Below are 14,397 nucleotides of genomic sequence, written 5' to 3' on the forward strand. Positions count from 1 at the left end.
TGGGCCCAGGATTGACCCCTGAGGGACTCCAGCATTTATATTGCAGGCCTCCGATTTTTGTCCATCTACCACTACTCTTATGAGCCTATTGGAGAGAAATGATTTAATGATTGATAAAACATTTCCAGTTATACCGTAGCTGGAAATCTTGTGAAGTAGACCCTTATGCCATACCTTGTCGAAGGCCTTTGATATGTCAAGAGCAATTGCCCTAGAAAGGAAGCCTTTGTCAAGAGATTCACTAATCCTGTGGGATATAACCGTCAGCACATCTGCGGTAGATCTTGCAGAGCGGAAACCATATTGTGTGTCACTAAGAAGGTTGTTCCTGCTGAGGTGGTTGACTATTTCTCTATTTAATATGGATTCCAGCAACTTACTCATAACACACAGGAGACTTATTGGTCTGTACTGAGAGAGAGATGACTTATCACCTGAATTCTTAAATACAGGGCAAACTGATGAGGTCTTCCAGGGAGTCGGAAAGCACTTCTCCTTAAGGCAGCGCTTAAATAGTTTCGCAAGTATGGGAGCAAGTTCTGGTTGAAGCTTTTTTAACACTATAATTGGGATGCCATCAGGGCCAGTTGCTTTACTGGAATCTAGGTTCTTGATTAGCTTGGCGACCTCATGCACGGATATTTGTATGTTACCTAGCTTGTTTTGTGTTATAGGAGGAAATATGGGGAGTTGATGGCCTTCGTCGCATAGGGTGACTTTAGTGAATAAAAAGTTTTGTCAATACATTTTTATAAAAATCAGATCAAAAGCATGACCATTCTAGGTTTCAATGGAACCGTGCATGGTCAGCTGGTGAAGAAATAAATGACTTCATCCTAGGGAAAGAAAGACCAAGATACCCTCAAAATATACCCAATGTGATCAACTTCAGCAAAAGTTGAGGATATAAACATGTAATCACAATCCATGAAAAAAGAATGATCCTAAAAAAATATTTAATTGATGATTAGCAATTTTGAAGCACACATAAGAGATTGTAATGGGAGTTATACTGAGTTCAAGTTATACTTTGTTAAATTTAGTGAAATGCAAAGGAGATAAAAATCCGGTGAAAATCTTTTATGAAAATTCAAAGATATTCAATTTTTATGAAATTTTAACCATACATATTAGGCATCAAGAAATATTCCCTAAATTTCAGTTCATATTGAGTTTTTTTATAGTGTTTTTAGGGTCATAATAGACACCAGCTCTCATTAAAATATTTAGATAAGTAAGATATCATGAATTTCAATTTCTTTTTAAGATTTCTTAAGCTTAAATTTTAATTTTTAAATATTTTCTGGGATCTAAATCATGTAATGGATTTTTATCAAAATTGGAATAAAGATTTTAGAAATAAGGTTTTACAGAATTATATCTTGATTTTAATCTTTGTAAAAGAACATAAAAGTGGTGCAAACTGTTCTGTTCAAGAAATTAATTTTACTAATTTTGAGATATTTTTCTTGTAAATATTTCAGTGCATTCACATATGTATAACCAACATGCAAACATCGCTGTCATTCAATAGAATGCAAATAAAATAAAAACATTAAGAAAACACAAGATTCATATAATTTAAGTTGAAACTGAGTCGATTGTTGTGACTAATTGTTCAGAAATAATTTTATATCTTATTGTCATGCAACTCTAGTTCAAAGTTTTTTTTAAAGCTACAGCATTTTGAATAAAACAAAGTTTGATGGAAGTGAGCAAAACAGGAGTTTCAAGTTCATTATTGCATTTTGTTTGCATTGTTGAATCTCTTAACCGATGTATAATGTTGTTCATATCAATGATTCTAACTTTGATGCAAATAAAAAAGTTGTGTTGATCAAAGGAAAAGTCTATCAGGCATGTCTACACTACGTGATGAAATATGCATGGAAGTTGAAACCTGACCAGTATGAGTTGAGGATGTGTGTTGCATAGAGAGAAATAATATGAAAATGATACGATGGATGTGGAATGTGAGATAGGCTGAGATCTGAGGATTTCAGAGAAAGATTAGATCTGGACAGATATATGCCAGATTTTATTGGTTTGGTCACGTTGGAAGAATGAGTTTGTAGATGTAGAACAGTTGAGGTAGCAGAGTTAGTTTCCAAGAGAAGGCCAAAAAAAAAAAAAAAAAACATGGAAAGAAGTTGTAAGAATAAACTTGAGAGAAAGAGGGAATACATAAAAACCTTCCAGAGATAGATTAGTTTGGTAGTCAATTTCTAAAAGCTGTTGAGCATGCCAGCATTTAAAATGGACATTAAATGGATGATGATGATGATGGTGGTGGTGGTGGTGATAATGATATTTAACTTTGCACCTGGTATTTTATCATTATTGCTTTTGTTTTGTATTTACGAATCTATCAAAATACAATGTGTAAAAATACACAAAGTCTGTAAAGGATGTCCCACAAAAATTATAATTCATCACGGATTATTAGTGCTGGTAATTCATCTATTTCAATTGGAAAAATGTTGAGTATAAAAATAGGAACCATGCTAATGCTTACCTCCAAATTGCCATAAATTATCATCAAATTATAATTTTTTGCCAAATGATTAATCGATTCAAGTTCGATCGAAAAATTCTCCCGACTTCCATCTGTTAAAAAAAAAAGCATTCAATATTTTATTGATAGTAAAAAAGATTTCATAAATGAAATTTTCAATTACATTTTTTTCTAATGAAGTAAAGCTAGCTCAAATATTAATCGTCATGTGATCATGAAAATTTTCCACCATACATTTCTACATCTTGTGAACCTATTATTTCTGATTAATTGAAGTGCAGAAAATAGGAACTTGTGATTTCTGTAAAATCTACAACAGTTTAGTAAATAATGGGTAATCAACAATTTCCCCACTATCCAACAATCATGAGAAAGCTAACATGCTTGCTTGTCAGTTTGCCTCAAACTCTACTTTGGACCCAGCAAAGACTCCCTCCCTGATTTTCTTTTGCGGACAGAAACCATATTAAATGATTTGAAAATCATTCCTTCCCAAGTACATATTATCATAAAAAACCTAGAAAGTCTTCTACTCTAATAGTTTCTTCCCTAAAACTGCCAGACTTTGGAATTCCCTTCCAGGTTCCTACTTCCCCAACTGTACTGACATGCAGAAGTTCAAGTGTAATGTGAACAGATATCTTGCTGCTCAACTCCCTACATAGTATCCCTGCAACCTATCTCCTTGATAGAAGTGACACTGTGCCTTGTTTGGGGTGAAAATTCAAAAAAAAAAAAAAAAAAAAAAAAAAAAAAAAATTTTTCATAAACCTTTCTGGCATAAAATGACCTTTACTCTCACAAGATTTGTATCTGTTGTTCACGAGACAACATTTCAAATTGTTCTTCTGACATACAATGTTATTTTGTGTGTCTTTAAGGATTACCATCAATAGTGTGCTGTACTTGTTGAATTCAGTTGTCCTAAAGTTATCAGTGGGTCTAGAATGTTTTGATAATGTATTGCTAAATATAGTTTTAGTAAATAATGCGTCTCATAATGCTTATATGCAAAGATCAATGCATCAATTTTTTAACTTTAATGTTATAAAGTAGCAATACAATAAAACGCTTTGGATAATCACAGATTTCAAGGGGCTTCTGCTAAAATAGTCATATTTTAAAAACCAAAGCATTTCAAGTCCTCAAAATATCACCCTTTTGTTCAGAAATGAATATACTTTCAAATGAATTAATAAATAATAATATACAGCATATATTTTTAGAGTTTTAAGCAAATAAAATGATAAAAACCTAAATGGCGTTTTTGGTAAAGTTTTATAAAGACCCACCCCTCCCCATTTGTAAATGCTCATAGCGATTTTGTATTAAGAATTTTGTCATGAAATTTGGAAACTAACCAGAAGAGATGTCACTTTTAATAGTTTAGGGTTTCTGAAATATTTTTGACCACTCATTTTTTTTTATGTGTTAAAAAAAGAATTCAACATGACGAGTACTGAAAATTTTGAACAAAATTTTCTTCGATCACCCACTATTAAATAAACAATCTTTTTACTAGCAATACTAGACACCATTTATGGTGTCTAGTATTGCTAGTAGTATTCAGCACTGAACAAGGTACACACTGCTACTTAATTTAACACTCATAGTTTTTAAATCAGTAATAAGCACATTTTTCCATAGTCCATCAAAACAAAACTTATATAACTGGATTCAAAATAAAATTTACTTTAAAATGGTATTTTAATATTTTCGTTGTGATTTGTCTATTCAAAGAAATCGCTATTTAAATCCGACTATTAACGACAAAACATGCCAGCAGAGCATGTCTGCTGGCAGTAGATGACTTTTTGCAAATAAGCGGTCAGGGTGTGTTCACATAAATACTCGTAGTGGAAGTTATATCCATCGACAACATTTCTTGTTGTTTTAGCTAATCAGGGAAAAGAATTGTCTTTGCTACAGATTTTGAACATGACGTGTACATCTTTCGAGTCAAAAGTTAGAATATCTCAAAGTTGACACTTTCTAGTATAAAGGTAATTGAAGATAGAAACTGTTCAAATGCTATTTAATAGAGAACATATTCATTTCTTTTGTCATAAAATTTGAAAAGAATTGGATAAATGGTTTTATGCACGTGTCAATAAAAATGGTGACAAACGCATGTCATATGAGAATTTTTGTGTGCAATGGCACCCGCAGAAAAAATCTCATAAACAAAACGTTCATCAACTGACTTAAGAACATAAAGTATTGATCTTTTTTTTTTTTGTTATTATTTAGAAAACAAATTTTTAATTATGGAAAGGAAAAGAATATGTTTTAAAGAATTAATTCTTTGGAAATGAGCATCATTTTTTTTTTTTTGTTGTTGCTCTTGATTTTCGAGTCGCGATAGAACATCTCAAAGCTGAGGCTTTGTAGTACAAATATACGTAAAGATACAAACTGTGTTCAAACGTTATTTAATAGCGAATATACTCATTTCTTTTGTCCTTAAATTTGAAAAGAATTGGATAAAAACTTATTACGCACGAATTGATAAAAGTAGTGACAACCGTGTATAAACATATTTTTTGCCAAGATGCACACAAAAAATATGGAAACAAAACATCAACTTATGAGCATAAAATATTTTATTTTTGACATTATTTAGAAAACATAAGTTTTAATTATAGAAAGGAAAAGAATATTTAAAAAAAAAAATTCTTTGAAAAAGAATAACTGACAATGACCACGCTTTTAAATGAGTTCAAACACACAAAACCACTTATCCAGTTAAGAATAACTTTTATTGGGTTTGTTTTACAATCCACAGAGGTATGAAAAAGTGGTCAAAAACAAATATATAACAAATAAATGTTACTAAAGGCAAGTTACTCTTCTACCTATCTCTGTAAATTTTTGGTGTTGTAAATGTTTATTCTGTTCAAAAAATAAGTAGTGTTGAGCGTTACATAAGAACAAGAAAAAATGGCCGTGATGTCCCAATGATGTCACAATGACTTAAAAATAAAAACTTACACAAAATAGTAGTAGAAACTCACCCAATAATTGTCACGGTAACTTGAAGCTGTTAAAATGAAATTTAACTATCCTAATTAGTTTAATGTACTTGAAAACATGATTGTAATATTTCCTTTAATTTGATATGCTACAAGCCATATTTTGTTAATAATTTCATTGAATCGTGTTGTGGCGGCCATTTTGGATTTCCTGGTTGCCATCTTGGATGTTTCACGGTATAATGATGACAAATGATAATGCCTATCATAATAATATTTTGCATGATGATAAAGCCTTACCTCCCACTTTTTTTTTAACTGTTTTATGATGCTTCTACTTACAGCCATCAAAATTAAACATACTAATTAGCATATATATATATACATATGGCTCATTCCATGTCAAATCGATAAGGGTAAAACCATATCCGACACAGATTTTTTTCAAATTTGCTACACTTACAGATCTCCATAATAGGAATTGAATGGCACCTGTTACACATCTCAAGGTCAAGGGATTTCTGAGATATGACCTTGACCTTTTTAAAAAATGTGAATTTTTATGGAAAAGTGACCAACTTTAAAAGACGATATCTGTTATTTATGGGCCTACAAAGTTCATTCATATATCATTCTAAAGTAATTGGATAGATCTACCATTTTATTTGCGGATATTTTTTTCAAGGTCAAATTTTTAAAAGTTGGCCTTGACCCTGACATTTAACCTTAATTATTTCAAAAAACGTTATTTGAATTTTTTTCAAATTTTGACAAAAGATTTGTCTATCTTATGACAGTATATATTTCAAATTTCCTACAAGCGTTTTAAAGAAGTGGGCTAAATTCGAAATGGCAGAATGTAGTACCTGCTACTTCATATAAAAACATTTTGGTATTTCACAATATGGTCATGTTTGATATCTTTGTAAAGCTAATTTAATGCTGATTAATATGTACATAAAACCATGGTCACAAAATCCATATAAAAACATTTATGTTGATGAAACTGAATTTTCTTCAATTTATTTTTAAGCAACACAGATTTTTATGGAAAAAATCATATAATAAAAAATAATTTTGAAAGGCGTTAAGGATTTATTAAATTATAACATAAAACATATATGATCTCAATGGTGAACCATTTTTTTTTCGATGATTTATATTCTAAATCCACAAAAAGGCAATGTATGTTATTTATGGGTACTTTTCAATGAAAAACTTTAAAAATGAATGTTCTAAAAAAATTCTTAACATGTTAAATTTTATGCAAATTCTGGTTGTCAAGTACAACTGTTTTATAATGATTTTCATACTTTTCTTGTACAAAACGGATTTTGATACAGAAAATGATGTTATAGAGAATTCTAAAAAGTGTGTTGAGATCTAATTTGTTTATAGCATAAGCAACATTTGATGTCGATGGTAAACAGTTTATTTGACATTTGACATCCACAAGAAATCAATCTGTGTACATTGCAATATATTACAGAATGAAAAATCTGTTTTACTGAAACATTTTTTATAATAATGAACGTTAAAGTATTTATTTAGATTTTTCTTTCAAAATCCTTCTTTCTAAAATATTTGATGCCTTTTTCATTTCATTTTTTGAAAGTTTATAAGATATCCCTGTTTCAGTTATTGGATCAACTGAGCTAAGAATATCAGAATATTTCAAAATTGATATATTTGGATGTGATGGATAATAGAAAGATGGAGAGGGTCCATTTGGTTGTAAAAATGTTAATTTCACCGTTCCATTATCTGGATATTTTTCAAGTACACATCCTAACCACCAATTCCTCCCATGAAGTGCTGTCACAAATCTGTTAATGTCTTCGGACTCCATATTGTTTCTTTTTGTGATTCAAACTATTCTTCCTTTATTTTGTAAACTTGAAACTGTTTTTACTTCCACTCCTCTTTGAGAGACAGGAATGAAAGTATGTAATTTTCGTGTTCCTATAATCGAAGAGGAATTGTTAAATCTATCTTCTAAGATGTTTGCTTCCTCTCTCCATTCTGCAGTTGAGGAATATAAGAAATGTATTCCAGATATATTTTTTCTTGCATAAAAATACAGTTGTCTTGGCATCATTATTTGTTCTTTATAGGTTCGCTGCAGGCTAGCTTTTGCTGCTAACCTTTTAACAGTGCCACCTAACCCATCACATGGTCCTTTCCCATGAGAAGTAGCAAAAAAGTGCCACTCTGCATCAATACCAAAATCAGATTTATGATGACACAGATTTATAAAGTTTTTAAAATTTTTGTAGTGTGTAACAGCCCCATCAGAGAAATATATCATTTTTTGGAGATCAAAATCAAGAATTTCTTTTAATTGTTCTATACACTTTCTTTGAAACAAATGGACAGCTACTGTATCATGCTTGAGACAATCAGATATTACAAAATTAATATGCTCAAGATCAATTCCATTTCGATAGTAGCAGATGAATGGATGCAATGTAGCTTGATCATTATTCCAATGGAATCCTTAAGCCGCATCTTGCAAAACAAATGAATAATTCTCTGAAAAATCTGCTATTGCTAAGACTTCGTCAACCCTCAAAGAACCTTTACTATCAGAAAAAAATTTTGATTGTGCTTTGGCAATGAAATTATGCTTCTTTAATGTTTGAAGGCCCGCATGGAAAGTTTCAATGAATTCGTCTGTGGATTGTGATAGAGTTTGTAGAATGGTTCTATCAGTTGATAACCACTGTTTATATACAAAATCATCAACTGAATTTTTGTGAAAAATTTCAATATATAAAACAAAATCATCCATCAGTTTGTTGCAAGTTGAGCAGTCACCCAAGTAACAATTTGTCGATGCTTCATTGCATGTAACAGCAAGTATGCATTAGTGGTAATCTGTCAAATGATAACTTTCTCCTTCAGTCAGTTTAGCAAGATGAGATCCTGCAATCATCAACTTCATATTCTGATGAACTGTGCAAATGCAGACAGTATGGGTCCCAGCACCACCTGCAAGCACACATTCTTTCGGTCTAAGCTCAGCGAATTTAGAGAAGCTTATTTTCTCTTGATTCTTTAATTTGAATAATTCAAATGCCTCTTTCAAATTACAAAGAACGAGATATTTTTGTTCCTGAACCCGTTTCCCATCATTTAAAACAGTCTTGTAATCATTTTTCCCAGGCATTACTCTACTGACCTCTTCACTTTTATAAAACGGCTTTACCTTATTACTTATCTCTTGTGGGAATCTAGTTTTTCGTGTATTTGGCAACGCTAAAATTCCTTCCTCATTCACAAGTTTTTTTGCTTGTCTCGCCATGTACATTGTAGTGCCAAATTCTGTTTGTATGTAAAATTATGAAATTATCAATAAATGGTTAATTTTCTTTTTAATATTCATTCAAAAAGTCAAGCCAATATAAGTAAATAAATAGAAAGAATGTTATCAGAGCATGCTTTAGCCTTTATAAAGGAGTGACAAATAAACAAATAAGTTGGGTCGCCGTTGAACTCAATGCTCAAGGAGTACCAAAGAAATGTAGAATAACACTTTTGTTTAGGAGAATATTGCTGAAGACTTATTTTAAAAAAGATAATAATAATAATAATAATAATAATAATAATAATAATAATAATAATAATTAGTAGTAGTAGTTTTATATAGTAAAACATCTACTTTAATTCTATATTTACATGAAAATATAACTTACATGTATATGGTGCCTAGCAAAATTTCAATCTTGAATTTATGCGTCTTATCTGTTCCAAGATGTAGAATATTGCTAGGGTGAACTAGCTGATCCAATGGGGAAGTGGAGTTCTCTGGCAGAAGTCTGGAACCAAAAATCATGAATGCCAGAACAGCTGGCATTGTAGAGAGGCATGTTTAGCCAATCAGGCGCCTCTAAATGGAATAACCCACCATGCCTGACTAATTGTAGGCTGGTCCATAATGGTGGAGAGGGGAGGTAAGCGCATTCTTGATTCTACACAAGACAACTGGGAAAGTGGTTTCAATAATATTGTTTTTTTCTAATCTTTTATTGCTTTTTATCTTTACCCATCCCCCTAGCCAGTAAGCAGGCAGCAGCCTCACCCAGTAAACAGATAGAGACTTCAAAAATCAAAGGAAGGTGTCACCAAAGCTTGTCTGGCATAGAGATGATAAAACTTTCACTCAGTCCACTAACTTATTGAAATTTAATAGCTTTTAGCACTTTCTTGTCAGATTTGTCAATGCTGAAGGACTGGACAAACTGAAAGGTCATGTTTTATGGTTTTTTTCACACAGCTAAAATAAATCCACATCACATGTTTATGTTATTATGTTTTACTTTTACTTAGCTTAAAAATAAATATTCTTCATTTAATCTTTTAGTATCAGCTAAAGAACAGAGTAACATTTTTTGGGGAATGGCATATTAGTTTTCTGATTCTGATACCCCAAAAAGTTCCTCTTTCGAGATTTCGATTAACTGTCCCAACACAGATTATATCACTTTTTTCAATAACAAAATATGTGTTGCATAAAAAAAAAATAAAGAAAATTCAGTTTCATCAACATAAATGTTTTTATATGGATTTTGTGACCATGGTTTTATGTACATATTAATCAGCATTAAATTAGCCTTACAAAGATATCAAACATGACCATATTGTGAAATACCAAAATGTTTTTATATGAAGTAGCAGGTACTACATTCCGCCATTTCGAATTTAGCCCACTTCTTTAAAACGCTTGTACGAATGGTTCCAGTTCAAAACCCATCATGAAATTTGAAATATATACTGTCATAAGATAGACAAATCTTTTGTCAAAATTTGAAAAAAATTCAAATAACGTTTTTTGAGATAATTAAGGTTAAAGGTCAAGGTCAAGGCCAACTTTTAAAAATTTGACCTTGGCAAATAAAATGGTAGATTTATCCAAGTACTTTAGAATGATATATGAATGAACTTTGTAGGCCCATAAATAACAGAGATATCGTCTTTTAAAGTTGGTCACTTTTCCATAAAAATTCACATTTTTTAAAAAGGTCAAGGTCATATCTCAGAAATCCCTTGACCTTGAGATGTGTAACAGGTGCCATTCAATTCCTATTATGGAGATCTGTAAGTGTAGCAAATTTGAAAAAAATCCGTGTCGGACATGGTTTCTGCCCCCCCAAAATTTGTCGATTTGACATGGAATGAGCCATATATATATATATATTATGCTAACTAGTTTATGTACTTGAAAACAATCTTGATCTGTACAAAATTGTCTTTAATTTGATATGCTACAAGTCATATTTTGTTAATTTCTTTGAATCATGTCATGGCGGCCATCTTGGATTTTTCATAATGTTATAATGGCAAATAATAATGTCCATCAGAATAATACTTCCTATGATGATAAAGCCTTACTTATTTTTCTTAGCTGTTTTTATGATGTTTCTACTTAAAATTGTTAAAATGAAACTGGAATATGCTAATTAGTCCGTAAGTTACCAAGTTATATGGTTGTAAAGAACTCCAACTGAACCTTCTTGGCATTATGATACGAGGGGCGTGCAATAAGTAATACCCCTGACCCACTTCCCATAGTAGTAGAACAACAAAACTTGGCACAGTTATTAGTCTTTCTCTACATAGAAACCATCCAGAGTTATGCATGTCTTTCCATCGTTTGATGCAGCTCTGGAGACCGTTTTTGTGGAACACCCCAGGTTGGTCCTCCAATCACGACGTGACTTCAGAAATCATCTGCATCATCTGGGAAACACATTCCTTTCAAAAACAACTTCATGGCTGGGAAGAGGTGAAAGTCAGAGGGTGCAAGGTCAGGAGAGTAGGGAGGATGGGGTAGGATTTCATAACCACACGCCTGTGCTTCTGATCTGGCGACATGCGAGTTGTGGACTGGAGCGTTGTCCTGCAGGAGAAGGGCACCTTTGCTGATCTTGCCCCGCCTCTTGATTTTGATAGCTTCCCTTAATTTCCTCAAAAGTGAAGCATAATAGGCTCCTGTAATTGTGATACCCTTTGCCAGAAAATCTGTCATGACTATTCTGTCCTGGTCCCAGAAGACTGTGAGCATGACCTTGCCAGCGGAGGGCTGCACCCTTGTCTTCTTTGGAGATGGTGAGTCCAAGTGCTTCCACTGCATTGACTGGGCTTTGGTCTCTGGATCATAGTGATGGACCCAGGTTTCATCCTGTGTAATCAGTCTTTTGAAAAACTTTGACTCATCTTCTTGGCACATCTCCAAATTCGTCCTCGAGCACTAAACGCGTTCTCGCTTCTGGAATGGTGTGAGCAACCTGGGAATCCATCTGGCAGACACCTTATGCATATGCAAATGGTCATGAATGATAGTTTCCCCAGACCCTGTACTAATCTTGACATCTTGGGCTATTTGACGAATAGTAATGCGCAGATCTTCCAAAATGGCAGCCTCAACTTGACGGACAGATGCCTCATCAATGGCAGAAGTGGGGCGACCAGGTCTGAGAGCTGTTTCCACAGACTTCTGGCCATGTTTGAATTCATGATGCCAGCATTTTACAAGGTTCATTTCACACCTGACTCAGTTCAAACACCTGTAAACGAGAAACCACAATTAGTTCAGAGCTGTAATTTGCCACATAACCCGTAGAGATATAAATCATTGCACATGCAAAATTTCAGCTAGATCAGACAACTGGAAGTGAGTCAGGGGCATTACTTATTGCACACCCCTCGTATGTTCAAAATTTCATCATAATATCTTAAAAAGATCTGAAGATACAGTTTTTTAAAGATGGGTTAGTCTGTAAATTGTGCAAATTTCCTACCATTTTCAGTCACAAACTTACACCCATTTGAATAGGACTGATTTCAGGCAAAATGTCCAGTGAACCACGCATTTTTTGATACTTTGAATGGTCATAACTCCAATTCTAATGGGTCGATTTTAAAAAACTACAGATATTATTTCTTTGTTTTTTATGCTGTTTTCAATAATGCTTGACTTGAGTTTATTCAATATAAAGAAAAAAATAGTGTGGTATTGCTATTTTTACTGTTTTTTATCCATTAAAAGTATAATTGTATGTTGTTTTCTCTTGTAGCTTGCAATTTAAAATCATGATATGCTGAAAAAAATTGTTTTGAGTTTGAATGTAGACTGTCTTATAGCAGTATAATCATCATCATCAGCAGCGACAGACTTGTTTTTTGTTGATTTTTATTCTAGATTGAATTTTTTTTAATTGAAAATCTGATTATAAAAAAAAAATTTTCTTACATGTTCAGTTAGAGCTATTTTGTTAACATTTTTTTAGCATTTGACCATTGGTCAAATTTGAAAAATATTGTGTTTTGCTAAAATTTTGAAAATATTGTGTTTTTCAAAAATGTGAAATATATTTTTTTTTTGGTTCACATGCATGAGTGGTACACCCCCTCTATATTTTTTAAAAATATTTATGGATTGCTATCGAACGGAAACTAATCTACCCAATTATCAAAAATAAAAAATAATGCAAAATCGATATTTAAATATTTGTAGGAGGTGCTCAGTTTCTAGTGAAGTTAAGAAATAAAAACAGTAGAAAAAACATGAAATGTAATTATAAAAAAAATCAAATTCATTCAAAAATTGCAAGAAATTTGTGAGCTTTAGCAAAAAAAAATTTTTTTTTTTGTATTTAAATAGGTGGGCAAAAAATCTTCATACTTTTCCAAATGTCACATTTTTTGTTAGAGTGATGTCACTTGTTTTAAATAACATTTATTTTTTCTGTTTGTTATAATTCTTGTTTCACAATGGGTGTCTGATACCCTCTTAACAAAAAAGAACTCCCTTAATCCTACCTCTAACCCTAAGTATGAGTGGCAAACCTTCTCTTAAAACCTTCTTTAGCCCTAACAAGAATGCTAAGCCCAAGTTTCTATCAAGTCTTCAGGACAATTTCTCTTAGCCCTATCATTAACCCAAAGTCAGAGTGGCAATCTCCTCACTCTCTCATAATTGCACAAAGACCCTCTTAAAATCACGCATAATTGCCTTTTAGAAAATTTTTTTTAAAAATACCCAGGATTTATCTCCGATAGAAAAAATAAATGGGTTAACTGCCTAAAATGCTGGAATAGCTCAAAATGAGGAATTATTTTACATTCAATTCTAAAATAATACTTGTTTATCTTTCATTAAAGTTTTTCAAGGTGTTCACACATAATTGTCTACAAAGGTGGAATCACATATTTTGGAGAGGTGGTCAGATTGGGGGGGGGGGATAACGGAAGGTATTAATCTACAATACCAAAAAAATATTGCAATATATTCATTTTTAAAAAGTCCTAGATTTAGGTTTCAGTTTTTTGTGCATAAAATGTGTTACAATTCAGTTTTGAGTTCTTTAACTTCTTTCTTTTAATGGATACATGGCATTTTTAAGGAATTGCAGTATGTGCATTTACTGCAGATTATTCGGAAACCATTTATTTCTGGAGATTTTCAGTAGCATATTCTAATTCCTAGCACAAAAATACACTTATATGGCAAATTTCATTGCTTAATCTTGTGTTTTAACAAAGATATAGCATTTTTACTGAAAAAGTAGTGTAAAAAATGTGACAAAAGGCATATGGTCTTAAAATGGGAAAAATATTCAAGTGTGCAAGGCACAAAAATTGTCATAACTTCCTTAATTTTAATCGGATTTTAAAAATTTAAGCTCTTTCTATGTATGCCATTATTGAAATATGTCAAGCCATTTAAATTTTTTTATGTGCATTGCTATATGAAGTGATTTAGTGACGCATCACTTTCACAAGTTTATAAGAGACCTTTATGATCTTGTATATCTAAAAATGCACATTCAGTTTTATTCAATATAAGATAGAGAGAAAAAAAGCAGAGATAAAGAGAGAGAAAAAAGAAAGAGCGATAGAAAATAAGAG

General features: G+C 32.0%; 1 protein-coding gene across 2 annotated transcripts in view; it reads right to left on the reverse strand.

The window, feature by feature from the left end:
* Positions 1–14,397, reverse strand: part of LOC145265440 (centromere protein M-like) — a 174,871-nt gene that overhangs the window by 43,110 nt on the left and 117,364 nt on the right. For both annotated transcript variants that reach the window (XM_080121286.1, XM_080121285.1), the window contains exon 5: positions 2,516–2,607. In XM_080121286.1, coding sequence (XP_079977412.1) covers positions 2,516–2,607 — 92 coding nt within the window. The remainder of the gene's footprint in view (positions 1–2,515; positions 2,608–14,397) is intronic.

This window comes from Euprymna scolopes, chromosome 40 (genome assembly GCF_053919585.1).
Source record: "Euprymna scolopes isolate OS-2025 chromosome 40, ASM5391958v1, whole genome shotgun sequence".
Taxonomy (NCBI): domain Eukaryota; kingdom Metazoa; phylum Mollusca; class Cephalopoda; order Sepiida; family Sepiolidae; genus Euprymna; species Euprymna scolopes.